The sequence below is a fragment of the Prunus mume genome, linkage group LG5 (assembly GCF_029339155.1).
Source record: "Prunus mume cultivar Tortuosa linkage group LG5, ASM2933915v1, whole genome shotgun sequence".
NCBI classification, from domain to species: domain Eukaryota; kingdom Viridiplantae; phylum Streptophyta; class Magnoliopsida; order Rosales; family Rosaceae; genus Prunus; species Prunus mume.
The window spans coordinates 23523651-23544215 of NC_142702.1; the positions used below are offsets into that span (position 1 = coordinate 23523651).

The 20565-nt window shown below is 36.2% G+C and overlaps 1 protein-coding gene and 1 pseudogene across 1 annotated transcript; both read right to left on the reverse strand.

Moving 5' to 3' along the window:
- Positions 1–62: 62 nt before the first annotated feature.
- LOC103342384 (uncharacterized) lies at positions 63–4745 on the reverse strand. Its single transcript, XM_008246007.3, has 6 exons — positions 4386–4745; positions 4006–4271; positions 3619–3771; positions 3288–3437; positions 674–937; positions 63–526 (listed from the first exon to the last, which is right to left on the reverse strand). Exons 1-6 carry the CDS (start codon positions 4573–4575, stop codon positions 236–238), a joined length of 1314 nt encoding a protein of 437 aa, XP_008244229.2. The 5' UTR covers positions 4576–4745; the 3' UTR covers positions 63–235.
- Positions 4746–7542: 2797 nt separating this feature from the next.
- LOC148917378 (putative ubiquitin-conjugating enzyme E2 38 pseudogene) lies at positions 7543–9221 on the reverse strand (annotated as a pseudogene).
- Positions 9222–20565: the final 11344 nt, after the last annotated feature.

A 20565-nucleotide genomic window follows, 5' to 3' on the forward strand; every position in this document is an offset into this window, starting at 1 on the left:
TTTCTTAATACTACATCTATCGCATAATAATCTTGTCGTACACATTACAGCACATGACAATGTGACCGTCAAACCTTCGCTTTGTATCTCTTTTTTTTCCATCACTATTTGATAGAATTTGTAAAAATTATATGGACTATATTCATATATATATCTTTTGCTTACCGAAATATGAGACCCATTTTACAGATGGGTTCTATTCGTACTAGAATGAAATATTTTCTGGTGAGTTAGCTTAGCTCCACTCCCCAAATAAAACTACTTCCCGGACACAAAAATAGAACAAAGAAAGGCCTAGAAAAATGTTGGAAATGTAGGCTGATGGGGGACTTGTTGTCAACGAGGATGTTTGCCAGGTAATGAAGGAACCCTTCCAATTGCTGACGGTTGTTCTATTCTGTGTCTGCTCCATACCCTTTTCTGCATTTTTGCCCTGAGCCACCTTCTTGTCTTGGCTAGAATTTGTTAGAGAGATCTGCTTCTGGGGCAAATCAGCAGCAGTTCGACGATATGCAGGTTGTTTGGGCTGCAAAAGGAAACCAAACTGAATTGAGGAAATAGCCTCTACAAAGCTTCAATATAAGAACATATATCTAGTTTAGAGAGAGAGAGAGAGAAGAAGAAAAAAGAGCCTTTGTTCATGTTCTCTGTCCTAGAGTTTTGGTTCTCTCACCTTTGCTGGTGGATTTGTTCTTCGGCGTGTTTTTTCCTTTGTATAATATTCGTCAGCGGAAGTATCAATGATGGGACCTGGTTGGTGTCGTGGTCCGCGCGCTCCTTCAGATGTATCAGACTTTAATTGAACTCGATCAGTCTGAGGTTTAGGTGCTACATTGACAGAAGAAGGAGCCTGTGGGGAGATCTGGTTACGAAATATGCCACCCGTATCTCGCCTGGGCTGGCTCGAACCATAGAATACTTCACTAAGCATTTCTGCCTGAAACAAAAAATTGTCCACAAATATGAGCAAGTTATTTCTTTTTTAGAAAAGTCGTCTTCTTCTTCTTATGCTTTTCTTTTTTTTATTTTATTATTATTTTATGTTGAATATACGCTCAACTTTGAATCAAGTTCAGATAGTTGTTCTTTACCTGAGATATAGGTAATACATTTTTTGATATTATATATATATATATATATATATATATTATAGGTAATATATTCCTTTAACCCCAAAAAAAAAAAAAAAGTTATTAATTGACTTGTGTTTTTACATACATGAGATAGAGGTACTACACTTTTTTGCCTTTTTGTTTATGAATTTAAATTATAGGTAACATATGCTTTACCACTTATCTTTCTTATGTACCGGAGATATAGGTAGCATATACTGTCCAACTTATGTTTTTATACACCTAAGTTATAGGTAATTTAATATTTTGCTTGTTTATTTTTCCACCTTACTTATAGGTAAGATGTTTTGTGGTTTGTTCAACTTATGATGTAGATATATTATCCCATGGTATAGATATATTGTCCTATTGTCCTATTGTCCATTGCATGGGTATAATATGTGGGTCTTACTTTCATTGATTAAATGGTATATATTAGGTAAATATTATTAAGGAAATTATGCATTAAATTTAGATTTTTAATATGTTTTTCTTATTTACCTCAAAAGGATAAATCAACACAACAACAAAAGTAAATAAAGTCAAAGGAACTACATCTAAAACTAAAAATGCATGGATTAAATCTAATAACAGCTAATTGTTTTGGACCTAAATTTAAGAACCCCTTTCTTTTTTTTATGTAATACACTCAGTGATACGACGCCATTGTTATTGTTCATAAACAAACACCATCAATAGATTCTAGAACCAGTTCTTTTCTATATTTTTCTATGAGCTGAGACTGAATTATGACTTACATTTGGCTCTCTGTTTGTTTATTGCATGATAATTTTCTTTTACCACAATAGTTGGATAACAACACCTTATAATGAATCCCTCCTAATCCCCACAACATGGAAAGTCATTCATCCCTACCCTACCTTCATTTTCCCCTTCAATATACCTTAGATTTACTGACTTATCCAAGCCAATCCAATACGAGTTACCAAACATGACCTTAAGTTATTGACGGATGAATTACTCCGACTCAAGATTAGTGTATTGCAGTAAATACTTCCACCTAAAGGTGTGTTTCCTCATATATGGTTTTGACACTGGACAATTAGCAACATTTTCCTCCTGGTTTTGGTAAATCTAGTGATTTTGCTGGCTTAGTAAGTTATAAAAGAAGCCCCTATATCTTGATTATGTCAGCAGTTAAACTCACACTACAAAATGCAGGGAGTTTAATTGATCAGGAGAAGAAGGTATTGGTTTTGAGCACACACAACAATGTCCTTCGTTTTCGTGATTCTGTATACTATATTTTGTTGATATTCATATGGTATGTGTGAACAATAAAGCTGCTAATGTTGATATTCATATGGTTTTGTTAAAGAAGCTTACTACTTTCAAGATTTATATCACATTATGATTGCTAAAAAAAAGTGTTAAAGCACTTTAAAAGGATTTTTTAGTGTTCATCTGCTTGGTTTCAGTTCGATATTTTTTTTTCTCAGATTCTCGTACACAGATTCAACATTTATATATTGTAATCCACTGATGATGTTGGTTTCAGTTGTGTAGTGGCACATTATTCCTATTGCTACAGACTACAGAGGGTCCTTGTGATATTTTCCTACAGATAAACATAGCGTGGTTCACTGATGATGTTGGTTTCAGTTGTGTAGTGGCAGATTATTCCCATAGCTACAGACTCCAGAGGGTCCTTGTGATATTTTCCTACAGATAAACATAGCGTGGTTCACTGATGATGTTGGTTTCAGTTGTCTAGTGGCACATTATCCCCATTGCTACAGACTACAGAGGGTCCTTGTGATATTTTCCTACAGATAAACATAGCTTGGTTCACTGATGATGTTGGTTTCAGTTGTGTAGTGGCACATTATTCCCATTGCTACAGACAACAGAGGGTCCTTGTGATATTTTCCTACAGATAATCATAGCGTGGTTCACTGATAATGTTGGTTTCAGTTGTGTAGTGGCACATTATTCCCATTGCTACAGACTACAGAGGGTCCTTGTGATATTTTCCTACAGATAAACATAGCGTGGTTCACTGATGATGTTGGTTTCAGTTGTGTAGTGGCACATTATTCCCATTGCTATAGCCTACAGAGGGTCCTTGTGATATTTTCCTACCGATAACCATAGTGTGGTTCATTAGCTATTGGACTGTTCTCCAGTAGCTAATGGAGAGCTTTTTTTTTTTACCTGTCCATGTCCATGGAATGGTTCCATGTCTGTGTCACTGGTTACTCCACCATCTGGTTCAACAAGAACCGTCTCTAAGAACTCTGCGAATTCAACATCCAAGTCATTCGCTGCAAATGCAGGTTGCAACGCATTGTAATCAACATATTCCTGCATTTGGAAGAAAAAATAAGTGCTGTTTTTGTTTTTCCATTGTCCAAGCAAATTTGGGGGAGAGGGAATCCAATATAGGAGCTTGAGTGCATAGATAAAAGCTCTTAAATAAAAGCCCCTTGCAGCACTGCACCGGATATATATGAAGAAGCTCATCTCAGGAAAATGAAAGCCTCACCTCTAGAATATCATGTGCTGGTGGATGTTCGAAATCAGATGCATTGTGAGTACTAGGCTCACCTTCATCACAGGTTGTTGCAACATCAGTATGAATCTCATCTGATTTTTTCACATTTTTCTTCAAGTGACAGTGACAGAGAACGAAGTCCCTCTGCATATAATTAAGTTGGAAAACCAATTATGTAATGAAAGCAGAGGCAATAGAAAATCAAATGAGGTAACTTCTAACGCAAGCCGACATCTCTAAGTTTTGCATATTTACATAACAAACCAATTTGGCTCGTAGGTAGGGGTTTCGATTTCGAGCCATCTGTTGATTTCGAAACTAAATTTCTACAGCACAACATGTGTATCATTTTGTACAAAAAAGAAAGAGAATGATGACCTGGTTGGCATGGGCTTTAGGGATATTATACTCATGCATGACCCAGTTGGTCTTGTCGGAATTGCGACCATGACCTATGTAAAAGGTCAGAATCCTCTTTTTGCCGATGACGGTTCTTCTCGTGTCTCGAGTCCTGATGTCATGTTCTCTGCCCGTTATCTTCCAAAAGCCTTCCTCTGTGCTCCTCTTGGTATTTTTTTTTTGGGTGTACTCTGGTTGACTGAAGAAGAACCCGTTCTCATCGTCCGGCTTCATCAACGATTTCGCTGCATAACATAAAACAAAACATTTGGATTGGACCCAATTGAGTTTGAGACGGATTCAAATGCAAATTACAAGTGAAGTAAGAAAATTGAAGAACTGATATTGTTGATAATTACCAACTAAATCCCATGGCTCGAACTTGAGGATATCAATTTCATCAATGATGCCTTCGGCATGGAAATCCGTGCCCTGCACCTTATTCTTCAAATAGTAGTCCACCAGCTCTTCATCTGTGGGACGAAATCTAAACCCCACTGGCAGTGACAAGTCACCTTCTTCTGCTGCTGCTCTGCTGAAGCTGATCATCTCTGTCTGTCCTTTATGAAGAGAGAATGATACAATTTGTTGATTTGATTAATTCAACTATCTATAAGTTCCCTGTCAAGTGTTGAGTTGTGAGAGGCAATTGGGAAATTGGAATGCTGGGTTTTGAGATTAATGCGTTGGTTTTTCTTTTCTAATGATTAAAAACAACAGAACAGTACGGAATTGACTTCCAAGTCTTTGGCTTCCTGCGTACTGCTTTGCTTGTGCGGCTTACATGTCCTTAGAATTTTTGTCGTGGTATATGGTAGACCCACCCGCGCACTCCCGCTCACGAGAAGCTTTCCTATCATGAAGCAATTCTTTAGTATGACCGTGACATTGATACTGCCAATACACTCATGTTATGTATGTATACAACAATCTTGTACGTATGACCAAAGTCCATCATATAATAATCTTGTCAATCATCCAAATTAAATCTAATAACATTACGTAATAATGTGATCGTGACACCCTTAGTTTTGTATCTCTTTTGGTGCCAATATATACATTTTTCTTTCCTAATCATATCTTTTACTGAAATATGAGACCATTTTCAAGATAGATTCTATTTAAATGAGCAGTGTAATTAAAAAATGCTTTATGATTTTACTGCAACTAGAATTGGCGTACCTAATCTTCCTAGATTGCATGATTCTTTGATGCAACCATGGTCATTTTACTTTATCAGAATTAGGATTGGCATCTTCCAAATTTAGTCTGTTCTTGCGCAGAAAACGAAGCAAACATGAGCCTGCATCTTTTATGTGATTGTGGGTCCATCATTTTTTCTTGTGTCCCCACTAATAATGTAAGGTTAGAGTTTCTTCTTTATTGCTATTACAACAGATATGTGGACATCGAATAATCAAAAGAAAGGATTCATGACTATCACATCACATTTCATTGATGATGCATAGAATTTACAAAGCCGACTAATAAGGCAAATTTATTATATTGTTCTTATTTGAATTATTAATACTCTTTTTAAAAAAAATAATTAGATTGTGACTTATTTGGTTTTTATTGTAAGTTTATATACGTTCCATGTCCACACATGGCTGATGTACTTGCTGATGCTTTATTGGAATGCATGTTCGAATGGAATCTTGACCGTAAGTTGTCTACCTTAACTGTAGATAATTGTTCTACAAATGATTCCATTGCGATAGTGGTAGATAACATTTGCTCCAGTTCACTTATGTTAGATGGACGTTTATTCCACATGCAGTGTTGTGCTCATATTCTGAATTTGGTGGTGAGAGATGGCTTAGAGGTAATTAAAAAGAGTATTGGGAAAATTAGGTACAGTGTTGCATTTTGGCTAGGAACCCAAAAAAGAGAGGAGAAATTTCTTGAAGCAGTAAGACAGTTGAGAGTTCCAACCTCTAAAATGTTAGAACTTGATTGTAAGACTATATGGAACTCTACATATTCCATGTTTAAGACTGCAATGATATACAAAGATGTTTTTCCTTGTTTGAAGCATCGTGAGCCGTTGTACAAATAAGTGCCTAGTGAAACTGATTGGGCAAAGACAAAGGAGCTTGTTGATAAGTTGGCCATGTTTTATGATGTGACTGTGCTTTTTTCAGGGACCAAGTATCCTACTGCCAATCTTTACTTTAAAAATATTTGTGCTATTAGATTAGCAATTTATGATTGGCTTAATTCTGAACAAGAAGAAGTGCAAGCAATGGCATTACATATGCAAACAAAGTTTGAGAAGTATTGGGATACAATGCATGGTTTGATGGGAGTTGCAAGTATTTTGGATCCAAGGTATAGGATGAAACAAATTGAATTTTTATGCCCTCTAATATATCCAAACAATGCAGCTCAAGAGATTAAGAAATATTAAGATATCCTCTATGACTTAGCCAAGGAGTATCAGTCAAAATCTCAACAAAGTCAGCAGGTCCAATCTGAATCTTTGATTCCTACTTCTTCATCTAAGCCATCTATGCCTAAACTTGATTTGGTAAAGCAATTGGATGTGTTTGTTTCTCACTCCACTACCCATGGACATGTTAAATTTGAGTTGGATCACTATTTAGAAGAGTCTATTTCACCTAGGAATGATGATGATGATTTTGATATATTGTGTTGGTGGAAATCAAATGGGATCAAATATCTCACTTTGAATGATATTGCTAGAGATATTTTGGCCATTCATGTATCCACAGTTGCTTCAGAGTCTTACTTTAGTACTAGTGGAAGGATTATAAACCCTCATCGTAGCCGGCTTCATTCAAAAACAGTAGAGGCATTGATGTGCGCTCGTGATTGGTTATGGAGTGAGATAAGAGGTATTGAAATATTTTTGTGGTTATATTTGTCATATTAAGTAAAACATTTTATTATTGTTTTTTGATAATTTTTTTTTATATGGTTAGCTTTAAGCTCTAATGAGAATGAAGCTAAAAGACTCACCGTTCAAGATGAGGAAGTTGATAATAATGAGGAAGAGGTAACATTCTTATATTTAATAGCTTTCCTTATTTTTTTTAAAAATGGATTTTTCTTATATTGGCCAATTTCTTACTTTCTTTTAAGTAATTGTAATGCCTTTATCTTATTATTTATTTATTTATTTTTTGTAGGAGTCTACCATTGAAACAAAGAACATCTCTTTGTTTTTTGATTAAAGCTATGAATGAGGAAGCATAAGAGAGTTCATTGAAATTGTGAAGTTTTATTTGATGACAAAATATTGTCAATATTTTTTCGGGATTGGTTTTCTAATTTAAGACTATATGGATTTGTTGTGCTTACTGAAAAAGTTTCTAAAGATTCGGATTAGGAAATTATTTCAAGTTTTGTGTCCTCATTTGCCTTGTTGAGAAATTATTTTAACAAGAAATATCTTGTGGTGGCTGTTTTAAAAATTTACAATGATGTGACTGTGCTTAGAAAATTATTTTAACAAGTATCTTATTAAAAATCGGGGTTTGGGGCGGGTATAGGAGGCACTTTCCCGACAGGAACGGGGACTGGGATTTCCCGAAAAGCCTAAACCGGGGATTGGGGCGGGGATGGGGAACGGGGATGGGGATGGTATTATCATACCCGGCCCCTAACCGGCCCGTTGCCATCCCTAGTTCTGTTCGTACTGGAATGAAATATTTTCTGGTGAGTGAGCTTAGCTCCACTCCTTATATAAGAACGTGGCAGTGAAAGCCTTGAAATTCAGCGGCGCGCTCCGGAGCAAATACAGTGTCGTTTTGCAAGTCAAAATGAAGACTTTCTCGTTGTAGGCCCGAGATGCCTCGCATCCAAACCGGTTCCCGGCTCCCGCTTTGATGAAGTAGGGCTCCTTGTTGAGAACCAAGCCTTGGATCGACACCAGAACCTGGAGGATCGTCAACTGAGATGGGTCCCACTTCTCCTTCCCCTTTCCCAGTCAAGTGTTGAGCAGGCTGAGGCAGACATACCCGCTCGCGTAAAGGTTCAGGTTGGGCCTCAGCCCGAACAAGTGGTAGTGGACCTCGGGCGGGTGGGTCGGGTAATCGAAGGGGAAGGCGATGTCGAAGAAGAAGAGCGCGTCGAGGTAGGGCGTGCCAGAGGCTCCGACGACGTAGATGGAGTCCAGGAGGTGCTTCTCCTGAATCTTCCACTCCTGCATAATCTTCTTTTAGACCCGGTCGCCGCCGCCGCAACCGTTTTTGTTGTTGACGTAGTGGTGGTCTGAGTGGTCTGAAACGACGTCGAATCGCTTGAATACGTTGGGCTTTGACGTCATTGTCTTTGGCGTCACAAAAGAAGAAGAAGAAAGGGCCATCATCGTTCCGTTTTCTTTTAAGACTCTTTGGTGATTGGACGGACAGTGGACTGTTGTGATTGTGGACTGTCAAGGCTGCGGGGCCACTCGGATTATGGACATAATAGACGGTGATTAAAGCTTTTCGTCTGAATAGGGTAAACAAGTAATGAGTTGAGAATAAGTTAGTAATCTGCTAACTAATGGATTAGGTTGGCCTGGCCTAGGGCCAAGTGACTTGTGGTGAGTGGCTTTGGCTTAATAGTTTTGTTTTATGCGTGTTTTTGACATGGGGAAGAATTTAAGCAAATTCCTAAAATGTATTGCTTATGTTGTACATTAATTACTACTCCTTAGATACTGTCCTGATTTTGATCAGGAGATCCTTTACTTCAACATGTAACAAAGTGAGAAAATGTGAAGAAACAAATTTAGAGTTTTAATCAATGATTTGCGATTTGACAAGTTCTTGAAATATGCAAAATCTTTGGATGAATCTTTAATCCAAAAGAAAAAGGGGGAATATGGAAAGTAGAAGCAGCCAACTTGGCAAAGAAGAGCGACATAAAACAAAGATTAATGCAATCTTAACAAACTTTTATCATATCGTATGATGAAAAAGTATTCAGTGTGACCGTTACACTGACACATAATATTACAATTCGTTCATATTATAAAACGTATATTTATTTATTAATATTATATCATAGGGCCCTAAAGCATAAGCTATGTCTTTAACCAAATATTATAATGAGTTTTCTATTGATTGATAAGGGATAAAACATTTACTTTTGGGTTTGGTAATTTGAATTTCTATTGATAAGCCTAAAACCCCATAGTTTTTTTAGACACAAGTACATGATAAACACCAAAAAGATACCAGCATTCCTCAAAGTCAAAAGGGTGGATTGTTTAGGCATTTTTGATGAGGCTCCAAGTTGGGTTGGGACTTCTTTGGTGGATGATTTGTTAGGGATGTCTACGCCATACTTGATTTGTGTTGGTTAGTTTGTTTTGTTTGTTTGGGGTTTTCCTCCCCAGTTCACCCAAAAAAAAAAAGGGTGGATTGTTTTGTTGGTGCAAAGGAGAAAAATCAATACTCACAACCATAGTCTAAAATATTGATAATATCGAAGATATTATCATTTTTTCGAGTCATGGATATTTCGAAAAATATCCATACACATCGTATAAATATCGATAATATCAAAAAATATAAATGTCGATAATTTTGCTCACACTTCAGTAATATTTTATCAAAATATCGCTAAAATATCGAAAATATCGATGTAATGAAAAAAGAAAAAAGAAAACACAAAGCACACACCCAAAAGGGATTCAAATGTCTGCCATTTCACTCCTCCAACGCCTTAACCACTATATTACTTATGTCTCTTTTGATAATATGCTAGAATATGTATATTTATATTGTTTTGTTTTGTAGAAGATCACAAGGGATGTGTATGTTGGATGATACATTGCAAGTACTTAATCAAGAAGAAACTCTGACCTTACATTATTAGTGGTGACAGAAGAAAAAAATGATGAACCCACAATCACATAAAAAATGCAGGCTAATGTTTGCTTCTTTTTCTACCCAACAACGGTCTAAATTTGGAAGACGCTAATCCTAATTCTGATAAAGTAAAATGACCATAGTTGCATCAAAGAATCATGCAATCTAGGAAGATTAGGTACACCAATCCTAGTTTTAGTAAAAGGGTAAATTACTTAAATGGTCCTCAAACTTATATGCGATTTACATTTTGGTCCATCAATTAAATTATTAGTCCAAATGATACATAAACTCTATTTTAATCGTCCATTTGATCTAACCGTCTAATTTTTTGTTAAACATAACCAAATTTTAGGGTAAATACGACTTTTCATAATTAACAAATAAAATAGGGTTAAAAAAATAAAAAATTAGAAAATAATTGAAGAAAAAGAGAAAATAATAATAATGAGACCCAACCCCCCTTCGATTTCTTCTCCCCCATTCCCACAAATCTTGGAGTACCGTATAGCTCCCAAGAGCTCGGCCCGGATGGTATTTCGGTTATCCAAGGTCTCATTCATATACTTTCTCAACCCATTGCATCCATTCGCTCACAAAAATGCCACCAACTCTGGACGAGGAACTTAATCCGACTGAAGACTTGTACCAAGCTCAACCGTGTTCCGGGTCGGAGGGTTTGATGAAGAAGGGTCCTTTACCATCTGGGTCGACGAAATTGATGAAGAAGGTGGGTCCTTTGTTATCTGGGTTGGTGTTTTGGTGTCTTCCGTTATCTGGGCCAATGTCAATGATGACAAAGACGGGTCTTCTGCTATTTGGGTCGGTAAATTCAACGAAGAAGATGGGTCCTTTGGTATCTGACATGAAAAAGAAGAAGGGTCTTGTCGTTTATGAGATGGAAGGTTTGATGAACAGGGGTCTTGGGGTATAGAAGAAGAAGGATTTGAGGATTGGGACTCGAGGGTTTGGAGGAGCTGGAGTTTTTGGTTAAGGGAGTCTTGGATGGAGGTGAAGTGGGAATCGAGGTCAGACCAGGTGAGATTGAAGGAGGAGAGGACGTTATAGTGGGCTTGAAGCTCATCGAAGGTGCAAAAATTGGAAATGCAACACTTCTGGAGCATCTGGTTTTAAGTGAAGTTGTTGGAATTCTAGTTCTTGGTGCCACTCTGATGGGTTGTGAGAGAGAGAGAGAGAGAGAGAGAGAGAGAGAGAGAGAGTTTTTATTTCATTTTTGAATATTTATTTATTTTTAACATATGAAATGACCAATTTGCTATCATTTTTAACAGAAACATTGACAGAATGTAACGGTAGGACCAATAGAACGATTAATATAGAGTTTATGTACCATTTAGACTAATAATTTAATTGAGGGACCAAAATGTAAATCGCGTACAAGTTTGAGGACCATTTGAGTAATTTACCCTTAGTAAAATCATAGAGCATTTTCTAATTACATTGCTCATTTAAATAGAATCCATCTAGAAAATGATCTCATATTTCAATAAAAGACGTGATTAATAAAGAAAAAAATATACATTTGCACAGAAAGAGATACGAAATTAAGGGTTTCATGATTACACATTATTACATAATGTTAATATGTTTAATTTGGATGATTGACAAGATTAATATATGATGGGACCTAGGTCAAACGTACAAGATTGTTGTATACATACATAACATGATTGTATTAGTAGTATCAATGTCACGGTCATACTAAAGAATTGCTTCATGATAGGAAGCTTCTCGTGAGTGTGCGTGCGTGGGTTCTTCAAATTTTTATCCTTTTTTCTGTCAAATGTCAAATGTGAAATGTGAAACCAGCCTCTAAACTGCCATTGGTTGCTCACAAGTGTAGGTTGCTCTCCAATCTAGGCTCCCTCACGTTCATCATTTCTTTTATACAACCTAGCCATTGTTTTCTAAATTCTTTATTTACACACATCATCCTGCTCAATGGTCAAACCCAAATTAACAAATATTTTCGAGTTCTGTACTGGGAATTCAATCAATCACCCAAGTTCGATAATATTTATATTTATTTAAAATATTTGGTCCGAAGATTTTATTAGCATAAGTCGTCCACATAATTGATGACAATTGTTTAGATAAACGATAAGGCAAGAGGAAAATGAGAATCCTCTTTTTTTTTTGGTCAAGTCCTAGGCACAAAATAATTAACTTCTTCACGTACCTCTTTTGAAGAAGAAGCTCAAAAATTGATCCCAATTCCGATAACCTTTTCATTCTAGTACGAATAGAACCCATCTATAAAATGTGTCTCATATTTCAGTACGCAACAGATGTATATATGAATATAGTCCATATAATTTTTACAAATTCTATCAAATATCGATGGAAAAAAAAAGAGATACAAAACGAAAGTTTGACTGTCACATTGTCATGTGTTGTAATGTGTACAACAAGATTATTATACAATAGACTTAAGGTTTAGTATTAACTAGCCCCTTGGCACATTGGTTTTCTTTTTTCTTTTTTATTTTATTTTCAGAATTAAGAAAAGATAACATGGGTAGTTATGTTCCTAGGACCTATTATTTTATTTTGTTTTTAATTTTAATTATTTTAATATGAAAAAAGTGAATTTACCATATTATCCTCATTTAATTAATAATTTCAATTATCAATATTTGAATTAACCAATAACATTTTCTGATATTTTGAATGTTTCACCATTCTTTGCATTTGGCTTTATATATATAAATAAATGGATATACTATTATCACATGATTGAATTAGTAAATATAAACTCGACTATGTGACGGCTATACTGAAAAATTCCTACATGATGGGAAGCACACACAGCCATACATTTAATTTCACACGGTTAAAGGTATCAGACCAAAAAAAAAATGCGTGGGTGGGTCCACTATATGCCACGACAAAAATTATAATTCAAAACCATGAAAACAGAAGCTGTTTACCGTAGACGTACAGTTCAATTAATCCAATAAAAAAATTGTAACATTCTCACTTCATAAAAGGAATGATCGTCCAAACAAAAAAAAGGAATGATCGTCGCCAGCAGAGCAGCAGCAGCAAGCAACAGAAGACGACTTGTCGGTGCTAGTGGGGTTCAGATTTCATCCCACATATGAAGAATTGGTGACCTATTACCATAATTTAAAATATTGATAATATTGACGAAATATCAAGATTCGTTTTTTAGATCACGGATATTTCGGAAAGTATTCATACACATATAGTATAAATATTGATAATATAGGAAAATATCGATATTGATAATTTCGCCTTAACCACCATGTTACTTATGTTTTTGTGATAATACACAAAGGAGAACTCTATGTGGTACTAAGTCACTCATATATCTTACCATATAATGTATAAAGTGTAAAATATTGTAGTAAATCATTATATATAAATGATTATGGTGTGTCTAATCTTCTTTCATTAATCACTACATATTTTCTACACTCACAGTGTTTGTCAGCTCACTATATAATCAACTTAAATTAGTTAAACTCATCATGCAATGCATTTCCTTCCAATTTTTTGTGATAAAGTAATAGATAATTGACTAAATAAACATCCTCTCAAGTTTCAATAAAAAAATTCAAGTTTTTCTTACAATTTTTGTGGTTTTTATTCAATTTTTATAGATATCGATAATATCTCGATATTTCTATCGAAATTTCCGTGTTGTTGAATTACCGATATTTTCGATACCATATATATTTTGGACCTTGATTATAACCAATGAATCGTGGTATTAATAAAATTTACTCTCTTTTGATAAAAATAAAAATAAAAACTTTGCGTCCCTCAAACAATACCTTTATTTAAAACCCAATGTTAATAGTTGATAGTCATATCCTTTTATACATGTATGCGATACATTAACGAATTTTGCTAAATCTGTAACCTGTTATATTAAAATACACTATCTATTTGAGAATGCACTTGCAATTTGTGGTATCATTCAATAATGATAACTAAACACGAAACTCTAGATTGTAAAGTGTTTTCTTTGCAATTATGGATTCAAAAAATGATTTGTTAGTCGTGAGTATAGTTCGCAGCTAATGAATTTAATCTTCTTGTTTTCAATTAAGTTTGTTGCTTCACACCTTACTTCCAGTTTCTTTACATCAGATTGGAAGAGACCACTAATGGTAGTCTTTACGTTTTCCCTTTCACAAGTAGTATGAGGAAGCAGTGGACTCTAGAAGTACTATTAATTGAGTTTAGGAACTAAACTGTATCAAATTTTTTTATTTATAGATCATTCGTCAAAAGATACAAGATAAACCGCCCCAAACAAAAGCAAAACATGTAGCCTTCCGAATTGAGAACGTGCATGAGAGCAAGTGGAGCCCTCTTGAACCAAAACCGCCTTCCATCAGACCTACCAAGTTTTTACTGTAGGATTCACTTGACTCATATATTGTTTTTTCTGTATTGTGCACCCTTGGATAGAGGTGGGCATCTAAAACTGAAATACTGAAATCGTACACTAACCATATCGATTTCATATTGTTTCATTTGGGATGGGGAGATATTATGTACCGTACTGTACCGTACCAATAGAGTATGGTATGATAGCGGTATCAAATATTTGGTACCGGTCAATACCGTACCGTACCGAATATTGAAATATAATATATTTTTTCTCGTTCTCACGGTCTCTCGCCTAAAAAAATTATCCTTCAGATTCTGCTTTTGTTAAACTGTTTAGCCTTACAGACATGCACTTGCGTACATGTGCATATGACTTGCAATGTGAGCTTCACTTTCTTAAACAGTACATCTTGAGTTTCATTTTCCAAGTAATCACGACTACAGAATTTGTTTAGTCGTAGTAATTTGACATTTAAATGCCAACTGCAAATGAAGTTTGGATTGCATAACTTTCTGTTTTTATCATTTATATTTGGATTGTGTTTGTAATTTTGTAAGTCATAAGGTATAATTTTAACTATTTTGGTTTGTAAGCCATAATGCATGAGTTTTAACCATTTGAATTCGATGAATCTGTTGATGGATATTGATTTGGTTGATTTGGATATTGTATATGTTGATGGATATTGAATATGTTGATTAGGATTTGGATATTAAATATGTTAATTTTAGTACTGATATTGATTTGGCACGGTATGATACAATATCAACTTTGACAAATGATAATCTCATACCGTCATACCAGTTTTAATTTCGGTATTAGTAGCGATGCAATCAATCTGTCATACCGTCGCCCCACCCCTACCCTTGGACACCTTGATTTTCTGTTTTGTGCAATTTTAGCCGCACCTTTATCCAGACTCCTGTTCATTTGAGATCACACGTGATTCTTGCTCTTAAGAATCATGTATAAAGACAAAATGAGATAATCTAAAGGGACGTTTCTTTCCTTATAAATCTAGCCCAAATCCCTTTCCAGACAATGTGCATTTGAGCTCTCCATTGTTTTAGCTTGCTACCCCTTTTCTCCCTTCTTTAGCCCTCACAACTCTCTCTCTCTCTCTCTCTCTCTCTCTCTCTCTCTCTCTCTCAAGATGTCTAGCTCCTTCTTCGATGAGCTGCTGCTAGATTTTGGCACAGGCTTTAACAACGCTGGGCAAGACCAGCCAGTGGCCGCTTCTCCAAACCCTAGCGCACTAGAAAGCTCTAATGCTCAAAGTAATGAGAAGTTGCACAACCTAGAAAAAATCCTGAAAGAAAGTGTTGATGTACGTTTTTTTCTTGTATGATAATGTGGTTAACTTGATTACCATATCCAGAACTCTTTAAAAAAAAAGTTCTTTTTTCAGGAAGAGACGTCGAAATTAAAATCCCAGTCTTTTGAGCAACCAAAACCATATATTCGACGGCCAATCATACTCACAGATGCGCTGGTTATGATCCAATATATGTATAGGTTTCAATAGCCATGTTATTTATCATGCGCAGTACTCACAAAGTTTGCTTTTTTATTTCAAGTTACAGGAAGCAACTAGAAGATCACGAGGGCCCACCGTTCCGGCTGGTAAATTAACTGGAGTGCGTTTCAAACTGCCAGAAGCTTTTAATTGGGATGGTCTTGACGTTGAGAAGGTATATACAGCTTTAATCTACGTGTAGAGAGAGAGAGAGAGAGAGAGAGAGAGAGAGAGAGAGAGAGAGAGAGAGAAGATGTCGGCTGTCCTAATTTTTTTGTATGTGCTCTTGCCCACAGTTGGTGCCGCCAGAGGCAAACCAAAATACTCAGATCGAACGAAACTTCTCTTTCTTTCAAAGACTTGGAGGCTGGAGTATTGAGCGGAAATGGAGATCTAATGGAAAAAATTCTGACATGGTAATTTGACTAGTTGATTTGTCGTTCAGATATCGTGCCTAAACTCAATCTTATAGAAAGTATTCAAATCCAACGATCAATTTGTCCATATATGAAGTCCGTCTATGGGGTTTTGGAAACCTTAATTAGTTCATTAATGTTCCTAAAAACCCTACTACATTAATCACATATAGTTCTTGTATAGTTTCTGTTGTAGATATTTAGACTGAGTTTCTGAGAGACAGTCTTTGGGAAGTTGAAACTAACCACCTTAACTGCATGCTTCTTTCTTTTTCTTGTAATTGGATAGATCGAATAAGTAAAGAATTTTGGTGAGAGAATGTTGACCTTCCTATCCATGTGTGTTAAACACAACCAGAAGAAACGTGCGCTCGCATATGTCTTATTCTTGCCTAGGTCGGTGGTGAGGGTGATGATGTCATAGTAACGTCTCATATGTCATAGTAATTATAAATTATAATAGGAACGTGCCATATGGTGTACAGCTTCAGCTACATGTCGTGTGTGATTTTTAGCTACCCCAAAAGGCGATTGTGACATGTTTAAAATAAAAGTATAGGCTGGGCTTGGAGACTAATTGTATATTTTCTAAAGATACTGAAATGATTCATGCAGTATTATCGGCAGGAAGGAGCAAAATCGACCTTCCGAATTGTTCGTGAAGTCGTCAGATATATCATGTACGAAGAAGAACCAGCCAAGAAAGGAAAAGAACAGAAACAAGTGAGTTAACAACTCAAATACATATTTAAGTTTGTAATATTATGCAACATTTGCTAATTTTGTTCATCGGCAGGGCGAAGATGGGTCTGAGATTAATCATTATAATGATATGGAAATTGGCTGCCCCAGTCACCTGATGAATTGTGATGATTTCACCATTGATGATGTTGATATAATCACTGATGTTGAACGCCTTTGTTTTCATCACAATGCTCCTGATCAAGAGTTGCGGGCCAATGCACGCTTCACAACTGATGATGGTCCAATGGTTGCAGATGGTCAAAGCTCTTATCTTGATGATGACCTGTGTACGATCATCAGGGATCTAACTTCTGATTGGGATATGAGAATCTAATGATGCCCTAATGCTGAGGATTTTTTCGCTGGCTCCAACAAAACAAGACAACGATTTTCTCTCTCCTCCCTTTTTTGGAGACGTGATCTCAGCTGCTTCTTTAATATTTATTAAGGTGTAAAAAATAAATAATTTCATCAAAAACTAAAGGCTCCAAACCGTGAAGAGTCTCTTCAGTTTCCCCTTCTTTCCGCAAATGCATATGCAGCCATCAATTCATCTTCAGTAGTTTTTTCTTTTTTGTCAAAACAATTTCTCATATCTTAATACAGTTATTGTATCATCAAAATATTGGAGCACCCACATAATATTTCCTCTAACTCTCAGTCCCATATCTCTGGGGAAATTAATTAAATTTCAGGTTAGATAACTTGTGAGTATGTACGTATTTTAACGATTCAGTTTAAGTGATGACATGACATTGTCTGGTCAATTTTAGTTTTCACGTGTTTTGGCATTCTTTCCAATTGTGGGTTGTTCACCTACTTTGTCAATTATATCACCAACAAATGCAGTGCAGTAGTGGGTCTTGGAAAAGGTTTAAAGTTAGAATCTTCCTCCTTGTCATGACTCATACATAACATTTGAGGTGTGAAACATCCTTCAACTTAATGTCTAAAATATCAATGGTATCGGAAATATCAATAGTCTAAAAATACGGAAATTTCAATGGAAATATGGTAAACCACGGAAATTGTAAAAAAAACTTAGAAATTTTTATACTACTTATCCTTGATATTTGGTCGATATTATCGATATTTGGTCGATATTATCGATATTTTAGACTACTTATCTCTTTTTTTTTTTCCATCAATATTTGATAGAATTTGTAAAAATTATATGGACTATATTCATACATACATCTTTTGCGTACCAAAATACGAGACCTATTTTATAGATGGGTTCTATTCGTACTAGAATGAAATATTTTCTGGTGAGTGAGCTTAGCTCCACTCCCCATATAAGAACGCGGTGATGAAAGCCTTGAAATTTGGCGCCCTCGAGCAAATCTGTCGTTTTGCAAGTCAAAATGAAGACTTTCGTTGTAGGCCCGAGGCGCCTCGCATACAAACCGGTTCCGGGTCCCGCCGTTGAAGTAGGGCTCCTTGTTGAGAACTAGGCCTGGATCGACACGAACACGGAGGATCGTCAACCGAGATGGGTCCCACTTCTCCTTCCCTTTCTGGTCGGTGTTGAGCGGGTTGAGGCGAACATACCCGCTCGTGTAGAGGTTCGGGTTGGGCTTCAGCCAAGGGAGTGGTAGTGGACCTCGGGCGGATGGGTCGGGTAATCGAAGGGAAGGCGATGTCGAAGAGGAAGAGGCGTCGTGGTAGGCGTGCGGAGGCTGCGACGACGATACTGAAGGGCAATGCGGGTCTCGTGGCGCACACGTAGATGGAGTCCGGAGGTGCTTCTCGAATCTTCCACTCTGCATGATCTTCTTCGGACCCATTGCTGCAATTGTTTTTGTTGTTGACGTAATGGTGGTGCAGTGGTCCGAAACAACTGTTTTTGTTGATTTTTCTTTTCTAATGATTAAAAACAAGGGAGACTTTGGAAAAACACAAAGGAGAGAGAAAACTTGTAAAAGAAGCCAAAATGGACAAAATTGCCCTTATTTATTTTTGGATTTCTTAAGAAATCCTTTACATTTGCATGTATTTGATTTGAAAGTTGAGAGGTTTTTCTGTCTTTTTTGAAAAAGCTTTGGCTTTTTCCAAAAGTGAAATTTTTTTTTTTGCTAAAACCTAAATTTACTTAAAAACAATAGAACAGTACGTGGTGGGCCCCACCCATGCACCCCCACTCATGAGAAGCTTCCTATCATGAAGCAATTCTTTATTATGACCGTGACATTGATACTACTAATACACTTATGTTATGTATGTATACAACAATCTTGTACGTATGACATAAGTCCATCATATAATAATATCGTTAGTCATCCAAATTAAACCTAGTAACATTACGTAATAATGTGATCGTAAAACCCTTAATTTTGTATCTCTTTCTATGCCAATATATATATATATATATATATTTCTTTCCTAATCACATCTTTTACTGAAATATAAGACAATTTTCTAGATGGATTCAATTTAAATGAGCAATGTAATTCGAAAATGCTCTAGGATTTTACTGCAACTAGGATTGGCGTACCTAATCTTCCTAGATTGCATGATTCTTTGATGCAACCATGGTCATTTTTTATGTGATTGTGGGTCCATCATTTTTTCTTGTGTCCCCACTAATAATGTAAGGTCAGGGTTTCTTCTTGATTAAGTACTTGCAATGTATCATCCAGCATACACATCCCTTGTGATCTTCTACAAACGATTGCCTGTTATATATAGTTCCTTCCTATGCTGCTATTAGTTTTTGTCCTGTCTCTTGCTATGATTTTGAAGCAACAAGTCAAAAACTAATCACATCAAGAAGTCATACTTAGGATTTCAAAAAACCTGTTGTTTAGTAATCATAACACGTTCTGGTGACAATGACACACATGTTCCAGCTCCTTCCCTGAAAAATTTGGCTAAGGTGGCAAGAAACGGTTGCGAGAATGAAGAATATCATACAAAAAATTCCCAAATCTAAATTGCTATTTTCTCTCTTTCCCAGGCCATACTTCCAGAAAATTGAATTCACAAACACAAGTAGCCCAGAAGGGACGTTTCTCTGTTGGCTATACACATTCCCTACAGATATGCAATTTTCCTCTCTGCTCTACTATATGTTTATCAACAATTTAAGTATGGTTTATGACTGAGAACACCACATCCTTTCTGGTGAGAGTATCCTTAGCCAATTTAAGTTTCTTCTGCATAGGATTGTACAGCTTTGCCTCTGCCTTGCATCCCCAGGTCCTTAGATGAGCCAAGCTAGGCTTTCTTTTACACCAGATTTCGTAGGGTATGTTGTTTGTAGCTTTGGTGGGAATTCTGTTGGCAAGGTAGTTTGCAGTTTTTAAAGCTTCTCCCCATAGAAAAGTAGGAAGCTTTGCACAACACATCATGCTTCTCACCATCTCTATTAAGGTTCTATTTCTTCTTTCTGAAACACCATTCTGCTGCGGTGTTCCAGGATTTGTATATTGTGCAACAATGCCCTCTTGCTGTAGGAAGTTTGCAAAAGGTCCTGGATTTCTTCCTTTTTCTGTGAACTTGCGATAGAACTCTCCACCCCTATCTGATCTTACAACTTTTATCTTAGAATCCAGCTGGTTTTCCACTTCTGCCTTGTAGATTCTAAACATTTCCAGTGCTTTGGATTTTTCCGTTATCAGATACACATATCCATATCTTGAAAAATCATCT

Coding starts and splice junctions, on each gene's coding strand:
- LOC103342384 (XM_008246007.3), bottom strand. CDS start 4,575: ATGATCAGCTTCAGCAGAGCAGCAGCAGAAGAAGGTGACTTGTCACTG. Junction 4,272..4,385: donor CGAGCCATGGGATTTAGTTG/GTAATTATCAAC, acceptor TATGTTATGCAG/CGAAATCGTTGATGAAGCCG. Junction 938..3,287: donor CATTCCATGGACATGGACAG/GTAAAAAAAAAA, acceptor TTTTTGTTTCAG/GCAGAAATGCTTAGTGAAGT.